The sequence below is a fragment of the Gopherus flavomarginatus genome, chromosome 4 (assembly GCF_025201925.1).
Source record: "Gopherus flavomarginatus isolate rGopFla2 chromosome 4, rGopFla2.mat.asm, whole genome shotgun sequence".
Classification (NCBI taxonomy): Eukaryota; Metazoa; Chordata; order Testudines; family Testudinidae; genus Gopherus; species Gopherus flavomarginatus.
Genome location: NC_066620.1, coordinates 180,748,888 through 180,770,335, shown reverse-complemented (window position 1 = coordinate 180,770,335; position 21,448 = coordinate 180,748,888). Strand labels below are relative to the sequence as shown.

General features: G+C 39.4%; 1 protein-coding gene across 1 annotated transcript in view; it reads right to left on the bottom strand.

Annotated features, from left to right (window-relative positions):
* Positions 1-10,012: 10,012 nt before the first annotated feature.
* The window catches only part of SNTG2 (syntrophin gamma 2), a 272,147-nt gene continuing 260,711 nt past the window's right edge, over positions 10,013-21,448 (bottom strand). The window contains exon 17 of the mRNA XM_050951641.1: positions 10,013-10,234. Coding sequence (XP_050807598.1) covers positions 10,103-10,234 — 132 coding nt within the window. The 3' untranslated portion in view covers positions 10,013-10,102. The remainder of the gene's footprint in view (positions 10,235-21,448) is intronic.

Below are 21,448 nucleotides of genomic sequence, written 5' to 3'. Positions count from 1 at the left end.
GCAGCAATTTACCTGAATTCTGAATGTTAATTGCACCAAATGCTTAAAGATACAGTAAAAGGTAACTCAAACATTTAGAGAAGCACTATATTCCAACAGTCAAAGTGTCTCCTCAATAATATAACCAGTATACTCTACTCTCATTCTAGCTCTCACTGTAGAAATCTTTTCTACTAGACACTTTATAGTAGACACTCACTTGAACAGTAGGCCAGTGAGTTCTTTCTGTCCCTGACTTTCTCATCTGACAATGAGAAAATAAAAGTATGACTCACTCATTCTCTTAATCATTACATTATCAGTGCATTTCATTCTCAGTGCTCCTCCACAATGGCTCATAGGTGCTATTTTATCGTAACAGTATTAGTTTTAGACCTGACATACTATCAAGAATAAGTGTAAATTTGCCATTACAAGTCTGTAGGATACTTGGAGTATCGTTCACATTTAGAAAAAAGTGTGCATTTTCCTGTTAATTTCCATTCCCTTGTTTTGGGTGTCTGACAGTTCTTCAATGTGTAGATCCCTGTCTGGAGATCTATGAATATTCAGCCAATGACCAACTAAATCCCTTCTAAGAAACTATCAGAATGGAATACTTCCAAAGCTGTAAAAGTAGTAGAAGTGTATCTTGGAATCTTGTACATTAAATGTTATCCATAGTTGGTAATAACTGGGAAAATGACTCTTTACATTACATTATACAAAACATGTCATAGTACACGATCCCAATGTGTGTCACATGGAGTGGGATTGGGTGGATTGTCTGACACACAGAACAGAAAAAAATGAGATTAATATAAAATTCTTTTTTCCCTACCTTTGCATTTTTGATAGTCTTAAAATACAATATAAACAATAGTGAAATAATGATGGAATTTAATTCAAAACCTAGTCAACCAAGGGGGCACACAGAAGGATTATAGCCTGCAAGATTATCCTCTTCCAGACTCCTACCTCTGCGGATGAAAGTCTATCTTTTAGTGTCTTGAAAGGTATGGGAAGATTCCCCTGCCTATCTCACAATATAAATCTGAGGGACGAACGGATGATTTCCGTGATGCCTCAAAGGAGTCTGTATTACATCTATTCCTACAATGCTATTATGCAGGGAAGTGTGACTCCTATGGGAACAAGGATGTCCAGAAATAACGGACATTTTTCTCCTCAGATTGGAAGTCTGCTGAAGAGGCTGAATGGTTCTTACAGTTTCCCAGATGGGGCAGAGTTGGTCATAATCTGACTGATCTGGTTTATCTCTAAGCTACATGCAAAAGACTAACCTCCTCATTAGAGTCCCTATAGACCATTATTGTCTATACACTAGAGATGAACCTGCGTTTGGACTGAGAAGAAGATTTCAGTTTGAACTACTCTAAACATTTGGCACGTTGCTGAGGTCTCGTTCAGCCCGCTATGTAGATAATCTTGAGCCTCAAATTTTGAGGAAAGGGGAGAGGTATTTCAGATACAGTGCTCCAGTTTACGTGCATTACTGATATTTAGGATTATAACTCACCTCTCACTATACAGAATTTTTTTTTCCGAACAGTTACAGTACAAGGGAAATGGAGATTCTCATATGGAAACAGACTGTGCAAGGTAAAATGGAGAACTCAATCTAGAAAAAAAAAAGCTTTTAAATTTGTCAGCACAGATGTAAAGCACCTCTTGGAAATGCAAATCTTATCTAAGGCCTACAACTCTTACACTCTTATACCATTGCTGCCACGTCTTATTCTTTGTGATCAAAGCTGAAGAGATGTCCTTGCTATATATTGTACTCCAGGGCTTTGGGTATGGTTTCAATCAGCCGCAATAGATTCTCACCCTTTAATCCCGGTTCTAGAGTCCAACATTGCTACTACTATTATGGCTGTTCAAAAATGTGCATTGAAAATATTTTTGATGGAAAATTGAGTTTTGATTAAATAATTTTTTTTTAATGAAAAGAGTGCCTGCTTTTCATGGAAATTTTGATTTTCTTTTTGTTGAAAAACCAAATGCCCCAAAACTGAAATATTTTCTGGTTTAGGGCAAAAATTAAAATATTTCAGCTGACAACAAATACTTCAATTTGAATATGCCACTGCTGTGCTTCATGGGAGTTATCATTTTGGTTGCCTCTTCCCCCCATTTTCCTTTAGCTGGACTTCATCTCCCATTTCTCACTGAAAAGTCAAATTTTTTCTTGGAGAACAATCCTATTTTCTGACTTGCTGTAACTAATATAGATTTCTGCCTCAGTAGTTGTAAATCTGCAGGCTTCTGAGAGGAGAATCAGAGGTTTACTCTTAGTATACTGAATTTTTCTTAAAAGTTTAAAAAAGATTTTTCAGTTTGGATTATTTAAATTCTGTATTTTTGGCCAATGTTTCGTTTTTATCTAAAATAGGAATTTGGAACCTGATCCAATGCCAGCTGAAGTGAGAATCTTTCCAATGACGTCAGTGGACTTTGTCTGAAGTCCATAGTAGTTAATAAGTTTACATGTAATAAAAGGATTTTATTTTTCTAGTTGAAAAAGATTAAAGTATTTCTTCAAATGTCATCTTATAATGCACCAAAATCCTCATTCTGCTTTGTATTAGATTGCTGCCAAGAGCTTGTACTATCCTGTACTATAAGTTAATGTCATTCATAAGCAATTCTTTATAAAGTAGACATTAATACCTACATATATGTTTAATCACAAATGTCTGTTGAAATTAAATATATATTACAAATCAATGTCTTTTTACAATGCAATAAGAAAGTTAAAAACATTATTTCCTTTAAATTTTTATGTTAAGCTTATGATGACTTGCTTTGAAAGAGTTTTCCATTTCAGGAAGAAGGCCAAATCCTACAACTCTAACTCAGTCAACAGTTCCATTGAAGACAGTAGAGTTGCACTAGAAGGAGAAGTTCTCCATGAAATGGGAAAGTTGATAAATATTTTTTCATTTGTAAATACAATGGGCCAGATCCTCAGCTAGTGAAGCTCCATTTATGACAATGAATGAATATATGACACAATATATTTTTTTTAAACATAAAATCAACTAAAACAGATCAGAAAAAAATATCAAAGATGTAATGGAAGTTTGCGTTAGTCCCTAAATAAATCTTTTTGTTGTTTATGAGGATATTAAAATGACAAATATACTGACCAGGAGTCAAAGGTTTTCTCATTAGGGCCTAGACTGTAACTCAGGGTTCGGCAACCTTCAGGGTAATCCGCAGGCAGGCTGCGAGATATTTTGTTTACATTGACTGTCCAAAGGCACAGTGGCTGCGGTTCACCGTTCCCGGCCAATCTGAGCTGCGGTAAGCAGCGGTCAGCACGTCCAAGAGGAGCTGCCATTGAGTCTTTGTGGAGTATTACATGGTCAATACTGCAGAGACTAATCCTGATTTTTGTGTCCATAGAGAGCCCTGACGAGGTGAAAACATCACATCAGATCTTGCCTGTGTCCCTGTATTCCCATAAAACGTAGCCAACGTTTTAAACATAGTCAGCTGATTGTGTCTAGTATCAGAGAAATACAGAATGTTCTGTACAAAGAGTCAATCAAAATGTAGAAGCACACCAAGAGATAATTATGTTAGTAAGCAGGTCAGAGATCAGGTGGGGAAAGATGGTTGAGCTGAGCAGCATTCCAACAAGAAACATTGAATGACTGTCAGTTCTGAACTTCTGAATGAGTTAATCTAGCTCAGATATGGTACGCTGTTTTGGACCTGTGTGCCTCAGGCCTCCTTGAACAAAGATAGGAAAACTTATTGTGAAAGACTTACTATCCATTTTGGGATATCATTTAGAAGCCTCTGAATATCGAGGTAACTAAGCTTCAGGAACTCAAGTTTTGGAAGAACTGGTCAGTCTCAACATTAGGCAACTGAACTACATGATGAGCCAAAAAAAAAAAAAAAAAAAGGGGAAACAGAGAAAACCAGGCCAAAGTGAAGAAACCATACGTTATGGCCCAGTTGAAGTCAATGAGGGCCAAGACTTCACCTTATGTGTATGACCCTGTACTAATCAAAATCAGTGGGACCACTCATGCACAAAGCTATGTGTGTGCCTAAGTGTTTTGCTGGTTTGGGGCTTTTGTCATGAACTCTCTTGCACTAACTTTTTCTTCCCAAGCTTCTGGCAGTTGCTGGCTGTTCTACTTCCTTTTGAGATTGAATAGTTCTCTTAATCTCTGTTTCTCCATTCCTTTCCTCAGTCCCCAAATCTTACTAGATTCCATGTTTCACTTACTCCCATCTTATCAGCCAATAATTCCTCCATTTAGTTGCTCCTAGAAAATAAAAAAATGAGAGAAATTGAAAAATTGGCTTTTTTCCTAACACATAATAAGTCAAAATGTTACATGATTAAACTAGAAGTGCTAGTTAATAAACATAAGTATGGCATAGTTGGCATCACTGAGACTTGGTGGGATAATACACGTGACTAGAATATTGGTATAGAAGGGTACAGTTTGCTCAGAAAGGACAGGCAAAGAAAAAAGGAGGGAAGTGTTGCTTTATATATTAAAGATGTACACAATGAGACTAAGGCTGAGAGGGAAATAGGAGACAGACTTGTTGAAAGTCTCTGCAAGGATAAATGGGCAAAAAACAAGGGGGTTGTCATATAGAGGTCTACTACAGACCACCTAACAAGGAATAAGAGGTGGATGAGGCTTTTTATAAACAACTAACAAAATCATCCAAAGCACAGGACATGATGGTGATGAGAGAATTCAACTATACGGACACCTGTTGGGAAAATAACACAACAGGGCACAGATTATCCAACAAGTTCTTGGAATGTATTGGAGACATTCCAATATGTGGAGGAGAAAGCAACCAGAGGAGAATCGATTTTGACAGATAGGGGGGAAAAGGTTTAGAATTTGAAAGTGGAATGGATCTTCGGTGAAAATTATCACAAAATTATTACAATTCTTGATTCTAAGGAGGAAAAAGTGCAATGAAGATAATGGATTTAAAGAAGGCAGACTTTCACAAACAGAGGGAGTTTGGAGGTAAGATCCTATGAGAAGCAAGACTAAGGTGAAAAACAGTTCAAGAGTGTTGGCACTTTTTCAAGGAGATATTATTAAGGGCACAAGAGCAAACTATCCCACTGCACAGGAAAGATAGAAAGTATGGCAAGAGACCACCCTGGCTTAACCAGGAAACATTCAATGATCTGAAACTCAAAAAAGAATCCTTCAAAAAGTGAAAACTAGGTCAAATTACAAAGGATGAATATAAACAAACAGCAAAAGCATGTAGAGATTATTTTAGAAAGCCAAGGCACAAAAGGAGATCAGACTAGCTAGAGATAAAAAGAGTAACAAGAAAACATTCTGTAACATTCCATTACTGAATGAGGGGGGAAACAATGACAAAAAAGTTGGAAAAGGCTAAATGACTCTTTTATTTCAGTTTTCACCAATAAATTTAGTAGACATTGGATATCAAACATAGTGAACATCAGTGAAAAATGAGTAGGATGTGAGGCTAAAATAGGGAAAGGACAAGTTAAAAATTACTCAGACAAATTATGTGTTTTCAAGACGCTAGGGCCTGATGAAATGCATCCTAGAATACTCAAGGAGCTGACTGACGAGATATCTGAGCCACTAGTGATTATCTTCCAAAAATCAGTGCAGATGGGAGAGATTCCAGAGGACTGGAAAGGGGCAAATATAGTGGCAACCTATAAAAGGGGGAATAAGGACAACACATGGAATTACAGAGCAGTCATCTTTAATTTAGTACCAGAAAAGATAATGGAGCAAATATTAAACAATCAATTTGCAAACACATAGAAGATAACAAGGTGATCAGTAAAAGTCAGCATGGATTTGTCAAGAACAAATTGTGTCAAACCAATTTAATAGCTTTCGTTGACAAGGTAACAAGCCTTGTGGATAGGAGGTGATATATATTGATTTTAGTACGGCTTGTGATATTGTCTTGCATGACCTTTTCATAAACAAACTAGGGAAATACAACCTAGATGGAACTACTATAAGGCGAGTCAATAACTGGTTGAAAGACCATTATCATAGAGTAGTTATCAGTGGTTCACAGTCAACCTGGAAGGGAATATTAAGTGAGGTCCTTCAGGGATCAGCCCTAGATCCGGTTCTGTTCAATATCTTCATAAACTATTTAGATAATAGCCTATTAACTATGTGGATGATATCAAGCTGGGAGGGATTGCAAATGCTTTGGAGGATAGGAATAAAATTCAAAATGATCTGGACAAACTGGATAAATGGTCTGAAGTAAACAGGATAAAATTCAATAAGGACATATGCAGAGTACTCCACTTTGGATGGAACAATCAATTGCACACATACAAAACGGAAAATGACTGCCTGGGAAGGAGTACTGCAGAAAGGGGTTTGGCGGGTCAGAGTGGATCACAAGCTAAATATGAGTCAACAGTGTAACATTCTTGCAAAATAAAAAAAAATAAAGCAATCATCATGGGCCCCACACTACAAGAAGGATGTGGAAAAATTGGAAAGAGTCCAGCAGAGGGCAACAAAAATGATTAGGGAGCTGGAGCACATGACTTATGAGGAGAGGCTGAGGGAACTGGGACTGTTAAGTCTGCAGAAGAGAAGGATGAGGGGGATTTGATAGCTGCTTTCAACTACCTGAAAGGGGGTTCCAAAGAGGATGGATCTAGACTGTTCTCAATGGTACCCAATGACAGAACAAGGAGTAATGGTCTCAAGTTGCAGTGGGGGAGGTTTAGGTTGGATATTAGGAAAAACTTTTTCACTCAGAGAGTGGTGAAGCACTGGAATGGGTTACCTAGGGAGGTAGTGGAATCTCCTTCCTTAGAGGTTTTTAAGGTCAGGCTTGACAAAGCCCTGGCTGGGATGATTTAGTTAGGAATTGGTCCTGCTTTGAGCAGGGGGTTAGACTAGAGGTCCCTTCCAACCCTGATATTCTATGATCTTTCTGGGCTGTGTTAGCAAGAGAGTTGTAAGCATGACACAAGATGTAGTTCTTCTGCTCTACACTGCGCTGATATGGCCTCAACTGGAGTATCACATCCAGTTCTGGGCACCACACTTCAGGAAAGATGTGGACAAACTGGAGAAAGTCCAGAGGAGAACAACAAAAATGATTAAAGGCCTAGAAAACATCATCTATGAGGAAAGATTTAAAAAAACCTGGGTTTGTTTAGTCTAAACAAGAGAAGACTGTGGGAGACATGATAACAGTTTTCAATTACATACAAGGTCATTAAAGGAAGGAGAGAGAAAAATTGTTCTTGTTAACCTCTGAGGATAGGACAAGTAGTAATGGGATTAAATTGCAGCAAAGGTGCTTTATTTTGAACATTAGGAAAAACTTCCTAATTCTCAGGGTGGTTAAACAGTGGAATAAATTGCCTAGGGAGGTTTTTAACAGTAGGTTAGACAGTCACCTGTCAGGGATGTTCTAGCTCATGTCCTGCACTGAGTGCAGGAGACTGGACTGGAAGACTCTCAATGTCCCTTCCAGTCCTATGATTTTATGAATTTGCAAATCATTAAGTTTTGGGAGTTCCACTGCCCCAATCTGTGTTAAAAAAACACCATAAAGCTAATCTTATTGCTGTGCTTCAATACTTACGCAAGAACAGAGTCTGGAAGAGAATGCAATTTAATAAATGACTTGCTTGCTCTGTTCCTTTACATTTTAATAGTTGTTAGCTTGACACTTCATTATTCTTGCAAGATTCTTTATAATTTTATTTTAACATAGTTCATTTCGCATTACACATATTTATGGACATTTCATAAGAGGGTAAGTAACTGAATATTTTAATAAGCTAAGCTCACTCTTTGTTACGTTTTTATTCTCAATATTTTGAGATGCACGTACTAGGGGTTTTATTATATGATACTCATGTTATAACATTAAAAACTCATGGAGGCTTGAATATGTATTTTAAGTCTTAATAGTAACTTGCCTGATTTTCCACTCCATTGCACAAGTTTTTTGCTAGTGTTTAACTATGCGTTTCATGAAACCAGTATAACAGAGCAGAGAATCAACCCCATCATTCTTACTCACATGCTCAATGTATATTATTTAATTATTCGTACTAGCAATTGAGACCAGTCGATAAAAAAAAAAATTTTAGTTTGTGAATGTATAATGTTAAAAACTCAAACATCTAAAACAGTTATATGTAACATTTTGGTTAAAATCATGTTTTCAAAAAGACACTAACATGTTTTTGGAAAAATATTTAATATAAAATTAAAATGGCATTTGTTAAAAATAGAAGACCATATTGATTATAAATATTTATTTACAATAAATAAAAATAAATATTTATCTTCTATGCTTGGTTGACAAGAGGACATAACTCTTCTAATACATCGTCGGGCAAATAACAAACATTGTAATTGCCAATGCTACCCCTGATGTTATCTGTTAATTTAAAATAGTTATAATATAACTATCACTGTATTTAGAGTTTTCTATCTGTCTTCTTGTTTTGTTTTGTTTAGTATCTGATGCTGCCTCACAACTCAACTTGAGAAAAGCTGTGGTTTTTATTAGAGCAGCATGGAATGCTTGAGATTTTGCTGAAGGGAAATGCCATAAAATGAAAACGCCTTTTTTAAACAGATGGTAATTTGTGCATTTAGGCAAATGTTTTCATCAGAAAGGATACCCTATGCAGAAGTAGGTTAGAACAAATTCCGAGCAAAGCCATATTCTTCCTTTGTTAAGCACAGGCATCCCTCACTGATGTCAGCTGGATTCACATGCAAGGTTATGAGGTCAGAATTTGATCCATGGTGTTTGGAAAATAATGAGAAAGTCTTTATGGGTAGATAAATCTACCCCATACCTTACATCACACAAACAAAATAGTTTTTCAAGAAGCTAATAATAATCCTCTGTACAATCCTAATACACAGGAGCACAACCAAAGGTGGGGAACACAGTGTTATACACGAATGAGTGGAAGAATGAGCAATGAGGGGATTTATCAATGGACAGCAAAGAAACCCATGGCCAAGGTTTCAAAAATAAGAGCTTCAAGTTAGGTCCCTAAATCCAAATTTAGGGCTCAAATCTTTCAAGGTACTACTGTAGCTGAAGCCTGGCCTGACATGAGTAGTTAACATTCTTCACCAGACCCATCAAAGCACTTAAACATGCTTAACTTCACGATGTCACTTAATAGAGACTACTCATATTCTGAGATTTAAGCATGTGTGTATGTACTTTTCTGGATCAGGGTAAGAATGCTCTGCACTTTGAAGAATCAGTCCCTTTGGCACCTATATAAGTAGCTTGGGGTGGGATTTTCAAAAGCATCTAAGCAAGTTAGAAGCCTATTGCACTAGCTTCAATAGGAGTTGGGCAACTAATTTCCTTAAATACTTCTGAAAATCTTGCCCTTTTCTTCCATAGTGAAGTCTATAGAAGTATCTGTGTGCTCAGCACCAGGAGTGGCTCTAGGTATTTTGCCGCCCCAAGCACGGCAGGCAGGCTGCCTTCAGTGGCTTGCCTGCAGGAGATCCCTGGTCACGCAGATTCGGTGGCTTGCCTGCGGGAGGTCCGCCGACGCTGCGGGACCAGCGGACCCTCTGCAGGCATGCCGCCGAAGGCAACCTGGCTGCTGCCCTTGTGGCGACCGGCAGAGCGCCCCTTGTGGCTTGCCACCCCAGATATGTGCTTGGCATGCTGGTGCCTGGAGCAGCCCCTGCTCAGCACATTTGAAGACCAGGACAAATGTTAGGAGCCTAACTTCAGACACACAACTGGCAAATCTTGGTCCCCGTTTTTACACCATGATGCAACTTCTGAGGAAAAAAATCAAAATAACATTAAAAATATGCTAGGAACAATTTCATTCAAGGATTTAGATTAATGTTAAAGAAAACAAACTGACTAAGTTTGAATTAATGTTTGTTAACTCATGAGATTTAACAATGATGAACAAAATATGAAAACTAATAGCATTTTTATTGATAGCACAACTATAGGCTCCTTATAAAATCACACAGAATTGCAACATTGTGCCTGAAATAACTAATTTCTTTAAGAAAATAATTTATTTGCAATAATCACAACAAAGAATTAGATTTCAGTTACTGTACATGTATTTTCTTGCAATGCTCTGGCTGTCTATAAATACTGGATCAAGTGATGCCACCTTTGCTGCTATAAAGGAGTGAATACAGTGTAAAACCGCTGTCAGATCCTGAAATTCAAGTTCCTGAAAGAGGAATAAAAGACAAAATAGAGGTGAATCATTAGGGATCTAATCATTATAAGTAAAGTGAGAAAAACATAGGTTAGCAAATAACAGTGTTGTTTACATGAACATCTGGAACTTTAAATAGAACTGTAAGGTTAAAAATCATAATCTTAAAAGATCAATTCTCTTACCTGGTTTACTAACAACCCTTGAATTATGACAATTTACTTTTCATTCTCTATGCTGTGTTTTTGTTTTTTTTTTTTTGCATTTTACACAGCGTGACAACTGAAATAGACTATTCAGTTTGCATTTATAAAGCAACAATGGACTCATGTATCTCTGACTGAATTTGTTATGGAAAGGTGACCATAAGGAAGGAAGGAAATTTTCACTTGATGTTTTCTATGTAATTCCTAAATATTACAGTCTATTTTAGAGTGCTTTGATAGGCATACAAAATTTGGGAAGATGTATATTAATACTGCTTGCTTAAAAAAGTGATGAGACACACAATCAATAAACTCTGGCTCTGTGAGTAAGTCAGAGTTGCTTCTCTCATAAATTCCCTCCTACTTTTAGTAACTCATACCTTACGTTTTGAGCCAACTTATATCACTTCTTTCTCCAATCACTACCAGGCAGTAAAGGGATGATTTTCTGGTAAATGAATATAGCTTAAAAATAGGTCAATTTACAGGATACTGTAATCTATAAAGTGTCCACTTGGCAAATAAACCATTGGGATGTTTTTCATTTTGAGCGGAAAACATTCCTTTTCAACAGGACATTTACTAAGCATGCTTAGTTACAAAGTATATCCTTTACTCTGCTGTAATACATAGCACTGGACATTTGCCTTTGCCATAATAGTATTTTATAATCTCTCCTAAACCAAATTGCTTCAAATAGTATATTTGAAACTAAAGGTTGCGCGTTCTGGAAAAAACTAGTTATTAGAGCACTCCACCATTGAAGGACATACATTTATTGGCAGGAGCTGTTTCTCTGTATGACAGAACATTTCTCTATAGTTTTCATAAACTAAGAAAAAAATTGTTAAATTCCGAGCTCTTTAGGGACTCGATTCTGCAACCCTTATTCACACAATTAGTCCTTACTCACCCAAGCAGTCCTATTGAGGTCAACGGAAATACTCATGTGAGTGAGGATTACTCATATAGTGTCTTGTTGAAAAGGAATGTTTTGTGAGGATTACTCACATGAGTAAGGGCTGCAGGATCAGGCCCAAGATTGCCAAGTAGAGCTTTCTGAAAATGAACATAATTTTTCATATTAAATTCATTGATAAAGACAATGATCATACATTTACAGAATTTTTTACTTTAAGCATCCCAATGCTGTTCATACAGTACTTTATATATAAAGACCACTTCTCCAACTCTGGAAGCAGAGCAACATGACACAGCTACTCAAAACTGAACAAAGAGCCCCATATCCAGCTGAAACTGCAAAAAGAATTGTAGATAAACAGAATATACTTGGAATTTGACTAAGACACCAGGGTTAATCCTACCGTGATTAACACTCATACAGGATTTTGAATGGACACAGTTTATCAGAACCTTAGTTTACATCTCATCTACTTTTAGATACAAAGTACTAGAATGAAAGACTATTAGAATTTGAAGGGAATATTTCCCAGCATAGTGTTTTTTTCTAGATGCAAAAGGATCAGGTTTTTTCTCTGTACATTTCATTGTCCTTATAAGGTTTGATTTTTCCATTTGCTGTAACTATTGTATTTCTAATTCTCTTGTAATTAACAACTTTGATTAGATAGCTAAGACTTTTTGTTTCTTTTCAACAGCTTCATTTTATTGACTTTTTAGTTTGAGATATTTAGCTAGACTTCCTTGGCAGCCAAAGATAAAGAGACAATTGCCCGAGTAAACCTCTGACAGCAAAGCACATTTGTTTATAGAATAGGGGAGATAGCTGTATTATTTTTTATAAATATATTTATCTCTGTCTATATGATTACTATAACATGTCTGCTACGTGGTTAACATGAGTTAACTTAGGCCTTGTCTACACTACAAAGGTAGGTTGACATAAGTAGCCTTATGTCAACCTGCTTGTGCACAGGTCTATACTTAAATTTATTTCCCATGGACAGAAGTGCCCCATTATGGCAACACAGTAACACCACCTTCCCAAATGGTCTTGAGCCATCATTGAAGTACAGTGTTTGATGCAATGCAAGTGTGGATACTGTGCAGCCTATAGATGCTAACAGTCCTCCAGCAGCTGTCCCACGATGCCTGACACTGACCATTTTGGTCACAATTGTGAACTCCATTGCTCAGGAGTCAGGGAGACCACAAGCCATCCCATCCTTGCATAGTTTTGAAATGCCTTTTCTCATCACCCAGCTTTGCAAGCACAGCTTGCAGCGCTCCCTTGTGTGCAACTGCACAACCAACCATGCCAACTCCCCACTCTAAATGCACTCCTTCCTGAAGTAGACAAGAGGTTTTGGATCTCCTCGGCCTGTGGGGAGAGGAGGCTGCACAGGCACAGCTATGGAAAAGCTGTAGAAATATAGACATTAATGAGTAGATTGCACAGGGGATGCAGATGAAGGGGTACAACAGGAATCAGCAGCAGTGCTGCAAGAAAGCAAAGGAACTACCACAGGTATACCACAAGGCCAGGGAAGCCAACAATCAATCTGAAGCCAAACCGCAGACCTGTCACTTTTATAATGATCTGCATGTGATGCTTGGCAGACGTCCCCACCAGTTCCCTGCAGATCACCATGATTCCTCTGAGGAGCCCTGCAGTGAACAGTGAACAGTGAGGTGGAGGAGGAGCAGGAAGAGGAGGTGAAGGATGCTGGATGTGACCGGAGGGTCCAGTTATCCTATGAGCCAGCATGTGTTCGACACTCCACCATAGTCTAGTCAGTCCTGGCAGCTGAGCACAGGCAAGCCTGATGCACAGGAAGGAACATGGGTAAGCATGTGAATGTATTTCCTATTACAATGTTTAAATGTACAGATGGTGCCCAACTCATCTCAACAGGACACAGCTACTGACTTTTTGTTAGCTACTTGTACTATAAGAGGTATGTAGTGGTGTGGACCCCCCGCTCCTGCCCTGAAGGGCTTGAAAACAGCCCTGGAGAGGGCTGCAGCTTGAAAAGCTGGGCTGACTGGGGAAGCGGCTGCAGCTGGGCTAAGCCCCAATCAGGCCCCAGCTGGCCTGTATAAAAAGCCTGTGAGCCAGAGGCCCAGGGTCAGTCTCTCTCTAGCTGTAGAGGGAGATGGGCCTGGCTGCAGGGAGCTGGACACAGGGTACCTGAGTGAAGCAGGGATGGGGAAAGGCAGAGAAGCTGGGGAGCTCCAGCCTGGAAAGCCCCAGGCTGCGGCCTAGCATAAGGCCAACAGGTACCTGGGGTTGCAGAGGGCAGCCCAGGGGTAGGCCAAGGCAGCAGGTCCAAACCTAACCTTGCCAGTGATGAGTAGGCTGATACTGCAGTCTGCCCCAGGGCGCAGGGGCTAGACAATGACTGGCAGTAGCCATATACTGAGGTGAGGTGGGAATAGTGGGTGGGGGTTCCCCTGGGAAGGGGAGACCCAAAGAGAAAGGTGTTACTGCTTGGGGGCAGCACCCCAGCTAACATGGTCCTGGGGTCCTGGGAGGAACACGGGGGCCAGAGGACAGGCAGATCACTGGCTTGCAGAGGGCGCTCCAGAGCTAGAAGAGCTAATTCTTGGAAGCCACCAGCAGGATGTGCTGCAGGCATGAGTCAACAAGATAGTTATACAACAAACGGAGGTAGAGCTATCATTTGCTCTTCATCCCATGTAGAGTTAGCCATGGAGGCCAAGAGGAGCTGTTTTTTCATTTACATCGGGATGTCACTTGAATCCTCCTGAGAGATCTCAATGAAACTTTCATGGAGGTACTCTGCAGTCCTCTCCTGAAGATTTCCAGGGATGGCAGCCTTCTTCCATGGTAGTACACTTTCCCACACCAGTCAACAATGACTTCAGCAGGCACCATTGCAGTAAACAGGCTAGCTGCAAGTGAGCCTAGGCAGCTTTGAGACATCAATAGCAGCTGTCCTCTCTATTCCTTTGTTACCCTCAGAAGTGAGATGCCAGCTAAAATCACCAGTGCCTGTGAAAAATAGTTCCAGTGCTCAGTGACATTGCCCTGCACTCATAGTCATGGACTTTAAGGGACAAAATTTTGTTGTTGCTCTCCTCATTCCCCTCACCACTGCTGGACTATACTCACCATGACTGGAACTGGAGAGTAGTGCTGTGCACAGGCGCTCTCCAAGACTGAAATGTCAATAAATATGTGTTGTTTCAAACTTTCTGGGAGCAAGGGAAGGGAGTTCTGAAACTTAACTTTCACTTTCAATGGTGATTATACAGACAATGATACCTCTGTGTGTTTTATCTGTAGGTGTTGCTGTTGCAGTCCTATGAGCCATCCCCTCCACACCCGCGGAACATCTGACCATGATAAGGAGGAGAAAGATGAGCAGATGTGAGGATATGTTCAGTGAGATTCTGAAAGCCAGTGCTTCATTGGACTGTGAACAGAGAGCCAGAATGGTGAATAGTTCAGATAGTATGGAGAAGGAAAGATCAGATAAGAGGCCCAGGAAACCCAGCAGGAAAAGGAGAGAGAGATGCACCAGGACATAATTTGGCTTCTCCAGCAGCAAACACAGATATTGCAGATTCTAGTTGACCTACATGTTCAACAAGCATAGGCTTGTCTCCCTTTGCAGTCAATTTTAGCACTTCTTTACACCCCCTAACATTCCATGTGACTTCAGGGGCTGCATCCATACCCCTACCACTTTGCCCTGGGGGAGAGTAAGGATGATCATAGCTTCACATACACTGACCAGACAAAACCAGGCTTGCTGTATGCATAGCCAAAAGGAACTGAAATGGACATGAAAGTTCTTTCCCCTTGTTAAGTTCTATTCCATTAATTTATTTCAGAAGTTTTCACTGTATGTGTTTTTTAATTAATTGCACATTGTTTTTTATGCTGACTTTGGTATGCCATAAAAATCTAGTTTTGGTAAATAATTCATCTTTATTGCTTCACAATATATGCTGCAGAATGCTTAGTGCAACTGAAAGCGCTCACTACTTCTTATTGTACAGGGTGACAGAACTCATAGGATCAGTGACATAGATGGCATAATAATTACAAATGTACAACAAGAACCGCAAAATTAATAGGTCTATTAACAGACAGAGTTATTTTCATAAATGTACACCAAGCATCACACAATTCCTAACAGCCCCCAAAACTTCAGGACCAGATAGAGCAGAGTCCACCAGACCAGTGTCTGACGGTTAAGGGGTTATTTCAAGGCCTCTCTCAGCCATGTAGCTCCGTGTTGAGTTCTTCTAATAGCCTTAGTGTCTGGCTGTTTGAACTCAACAGACAGCTGTTCCACCCACCTGCTTCACCTCAGTGGCAACTTTTTTCTCTTTGCCTCATAGACATTATGCCAAACACCACAGACAGCTGAAACCATTGGGATATTTTTCTCCCTGAGATCCAATCCTGTGAGTAAACAATGCCAGCGTCCCTTTAATCTAACAAAAGAATGTGAAACCATCATTCTGCACCGGCTGAGCCTGTAGTGGGATGTTTCCCTAGTGTTGTGAAGGTGGCTGGTGTATGGCTTCATGAGGCAGGGGAGCAAGGAGTAGCCTGGGTGACGCAGAATCACTATTAGCATGTGAACAAAAAATGTCCCTGCTTGCTGCTTTCTGAACTGTCCCGTGTTCTTTAAGATGCAAGCATCATGCAACTTCCATGACCAGCCCACACTGAAGTTGGTGACGCATCTTCGGTTATCCACCAACACTTGCATTACATAGATGTTGATGTGTGCTGTGGGAAGGTGGTTTGGTGCCAAAATAGGGCTAGGTGTACCATTGCCCCATCGCAGGTCAGGAATCCCATTCTGCACATGCTCCACTATGTTCTCCACATTACGAGAATCACAGTCCTGTGTAGTAGGAGAAAACTAATGACTCTGCATACTTGCATGTTTACTGTGGATTTTACATCTCCAAAATGATTTCCCACTCAATGGTAACATTCTGGCATTGCAAGCTTCTGTAGCTTCTGTAGCGTGCTTCTCCACATTCAGTGCAGCTCTCATTCTGGTGTCCCTGAGCTGGAGAGCTGTGGTGAACTTGGCACACAGATCCAGGAATGTGGACTTTCATGCCCGAAAGTTCTGCAGCCACTACTTGTTGTCCCCAAACTGCATTATGAGGCAATCTCACCAGCCAGTCTTTGTTTCTCGGACCCAGAAATGGTGTTCCACCATCTGCAGCTGCTCCATAAATACCACCAACAACCTTGAATTGGTTTTCACTGTCTCCCGTAGCAACCTGTTCTCCATGAAATCGTCACGTCTCCCACTGCTGTGGTTCTTCCAGTGGCTGTGCAAATACCCAAGGATCATTCATCCTGTTTTTGCAACACTCATGATAATAGTACAGAGCTGTGTGGGATCCTTGCTTCTCTCAGATACAGCGGGTAGTGAGAAGTGCTGTGCAGTTTTGTGGGATTTTTTAAAAAGGCACAAAAATTATGGGAGATGTATTATGGGAGGTAGAAAGTTTCATGATGGGCATTTGACCCCTTGCTGCCAGTCACCCATGAATGACTTATTTCTACCCCATCACCCATTACATACATTTCCCAAAAAAGAGTATGCTGGATGATGGCAAGTTGCACACTGAGATACCTATCCAGGGTACATCGCACTGTGCATTGACACAAGCACTCCTGATGAGTACGTGCAATGCCAAGTTCAGTATGCATGCACACAGCAATATACTAACTGCTGCAGCTTTATGCTAAAATAACTTAACTCAAATGAGTTTTTAGTGTTTACATGGCCTTAGCCCTGGAGATGTACTCCTTTCCAGGAAGACAGACTAACTGAATTACCAATATTTAATAGACGATAAAATGAATCCACTGCTGAAAGTCTATTTCTGATCTCTCTGATGAGATGCATAAACCAGATTAAGCAGGTTCAGAGGTTCTACGACTGAAAAGGAACTTTGAAATGGATAAAAGACTTCCTGTGAACTCAAAGGATAGACACTGCGTGAGGGTCAGACTGAGATAGAGACACGGGCTGCAAGAGATGCAATCGGTCTCATCCAGCTCCAATATTAGGGGTGTCTGGGACTACTGGTACGTGCCTAAACTTCCAAGGAAAAGCTAAGGTTTAGGTCAGATAATGTGTATACAGGCATTTTGTTGGTTTAACCCTTTTCCTCTCTGTTGTATTCCTGCTGACAACTAAGTAATACTTTGCTTTGAACAACTTGTTCTCTGTCACTGCATTTTCATAGTGGTCACAGCTCAGAGGGAGATCTATCACAGAGGCCAAAACCCATCTGGCCCTGATGAGGAGACAGTGTTGATGAACAGAGGTGTTGCACTATGGAGATCGAGTCTAAAAGAGGCGATGTCCAAGAAGAGACAGCAAAAGGGATCATTGGTATAGCTTACTTTGAACTATAAAAATTAAAGGATAATTGTGGAGAATGAGAGAGCTAAGTTCATTATTTTTTTATAAATATCATATGCATCTCAGTTTACCTGTGTGATATTCTTCTGCCTGAATGCATAGAATTAAATCAAAAGAGGCTGTTGGGGGAAGCTAAAGGGAAATGAAACAATAGCAAAGGTAGCAAGAGTCCTTGAGGAAACAAAGCGGAAAATTTTTAACTGGGGGATATAGTTAGGTCTGTCCTGACATGCATAATTAAACACATGGGGGCGGGGTAGAGAACTTATTCTTTAGAAGATAAGATTGGGTAGGTAAATGTATCATTAAGCTGAAAACAGAGTGTTTGTCCTAAGTAAGATAAGTAAATAGATCAAGCCAAGTGGAAAGAGGTCTTGAAGGGAATCCCAACAGAGAAATACTCCCTATCTGACTCCAGCTAGACCTAAACGTGGGAGATACTTACTCTACAGTGCATAGAGGAAAAGGCTATCCTGCCTCATATATTGCAGCTCAGATTTTTGCCTAGTTTGAAGAATAAAAGCCAACTTGTCACTCTCCTTTTCAGGAAATTGGCAGAACTCACAGTGGGTTTGTGACAATGATGGGGAGAGCTGACCATGCACAAAAGGGGACAAAGAAAGTAACATGGGGGCAGGGGTGGGATATTCTACAGATAACTCAGTGATTCAGTGACCTTTCAGCATTTCAGCATTTGTATTTTCATGACCACAATGTTCTAGTATAATTTCTTAATTAGTTGGTCACAAGCAGGCTTTCTGTAACATCAGGCATGAATGCTTTCTTGCCTCAGTTATTTTTTTCCCCACACACAGATTTATCATTATTGAAAGGAAAAGACCATTTTACATTAGAATGATCATACTGGGTCAGACCAATGATCCATTTAGCTTGATATCCTGTCTCTGACAGTGGCCAAATCCTAGTGCTTCAGGGAATGAACAGAACATTATGATTTTGAGTGCTTCATCACCTGTCATCCAGTCCCAACTTCTGGCAGTTGGAGGTTTAGGGTCACCCACATCATGGGATTGCTTCCCTGACCATCTTGGCTAACAGCCATTGATGGACCTATCCTCCATGAATCTATTGAATTCTTTTTTAAACACAGTTATACTTTGGGCCTTTACAACATCCCATGTGTACAAGTTCTACAGGTTCACTGAGCAGTGTGTGAAGATGTACTTCCTTTTGTTCATTTTAAACCTGCTGTTTATTACTTTAATCAAGTGAGCCCTGGTTTTTGTGTGATGTAAAAGGATAAATAAAACTTCACTGTTCACTTTCTTCATAGCATCCACAATTTAATAGACCTCTATCATTTCCCTCCTTAATCATCTCTTTTCTAAGTTGATCAGTCCCAGTCTTTTTCATCTTTGTTCAATATCCCTTATTGTTGCCCTTCTCTGCTCCTTTTCCAATTCTAAGACATCTTTTTTGAGTTGAAGTGACCAAAACTACATGCAGTATTCAAAGTGAGGGCCTATCGTGGATTTATGCAGTGGCATTATATTTTCTGTTTTATTATCTATCCTTTTCCTAATGGTTACTACATTCTGTTAGCTTTTTTTGACTGTCGCTGCACATTGGGCAGATGTTTTCAGAGAACTATCCATGATGATTCTAAGATCTCTTTATTGAGTATTAACAACTAATTTAGATCACATTATTTTGTATGTATAGTTGGGATTATATTTTCCAATGTGCAGTACTTTGCATTTATCAACACTGAATTTCATCTGCATTTTGTGGTCCAGTCACCCGGTTTAGTGAGATCCCTTTGAAACTCTTCGCTGTCAGCTTTGAATTTAATAATCTTTAATAATTTTCTATTATCTGCAAATTTTGCCACCTCACTACTCACCCCTTTTCCAGATCATTTATGAATATATTGAACAGCACAGGTCCCAATACAGATCCTTGGAGGACCCTGCTACTTACTTCTCTCCATGGTGAAAACTGACCATTTATTCCTACCCTTTGTTTCTATCTTTTAACCAGTTATTGATTCTTAGGAAGACCTTTCCTCTTATGCCTTGGCTGCTCACTTCACTTAAGAGCCTTTGGTGAGGGACCTTGTCAAAGGCTTTCTGAAAGTCTAAATACTCTATATCAGCTATATCACCCCTATCCACATGCCTGTGGACTCCCTCACAGAAATCTACAAATGCCATGTTGCATCTTCCTCAAAATATTGCATTTTCCTTAGTGTCTGATAATTTCATTCTTTAGTGTAGTTTCAACTAATTTGCATGGTACTGAAGTTAGGCTTACCAACCTGTAGTTGCCAGGGTTGCCTGGGGAGCCTTTTTTTAAAATAGGTGTTACATTAGCTACTCTCCAGTCATCTGGTACAGAAGCTGAGTTAGGCAATATGTTATATACCACAGTTAATAGTTCCACAATTTCATATTTGAGTTCTTCAGAACTTTTGGGTGAATACTATCTGGGCTTGGTGACTTATTACTCTTTAATTTATCAATTTGTTCCAAAACCTCCTCTGCTGACACCTCAATCTGGGACAGTTCCTTAGATTTGTCACCTGAAAAGAATGGCTCAGGTGTGGAGATCTCCCCCATCTCCACTGTACTGAAGACCAACAGAACAAATTAATTTAGCTTCTCCACAATGGCCTTCTCATTCTTAAGTGCTCCTTTAGTATCTCGATCATCCAGTGGCCTCACAGACTATTTGGAAGGTTTCCTGCTTCTGATGTACTTTACAAAAAATGGTGTCCTTAGCTAGTTTTTCTCCAGATTCTTTCTTGGCCTGTCTTATCCTATGTTTGCCCTTGACTTGCCAGAGTTTCTGCTCCTTTCTGATTTTCTCACAAGGATTCGACTTCAAACTTGGGGTCTGATGAGGTGGCAATGAGTAATAGTAACCTACAACAGAAGTAACAAAAGGACATCCAAGTTCTGAAGATGTGCTTTCACAGATGATCAGCAGCAAGCTACTTAGGTTTCCAAAGGTAAGCAAATGTTAAAATGCTTTACTAGACCAGGCCTCTATCTATAAATAATATTTTAAATATGTTTTAATGGGTTGAATATACTATTTATATTGAAAAATAACTGCTTATCTTTCTCCAAAGAGCCAACATGCACAGAAGTTACAATTCATCAGTGACTTAATAACCTTATATAAAGTGTGATCCTGAGATCTATAGTCTGGGAGATTCAGTGATACACAGTGTCCTTGTCTTTAAATCAAGAGTCTGAATCAAATGGGTAATTTATAAAAACTACCAGTATTGTAGTAAAGGAATGGATTTTTGCTTTAACCTGTCTGTTCCTCTCCTGTGATGTTAGCATAAATGCTATTAAGGCACAAATAAGTATGTTTAACAAACCCACAAATGCCAGCAAATTCAGAGTTAAAGCTGAACCTTGTTCTTAACTCTTATCATTATTTGCATTTATGTTACTGTGCAGCATTGATGACTATGCAGTATATTAGTATTCTCACTGTTCAGAACTTCCTTAATCTTTAGGCCTTGCAGGATGAGTCAACCATGAGGATAATTCAGATACATGTTGATATCTATATATGTTTTAGTAAAATAAAAAAAACCCTTAACATTATTTAAACTCTACATTCGACTTGTTTCCCAACTAGCAGAAGTGCATCTGTACAGTTTGGTTCCAGCAAGAAAGGAATAC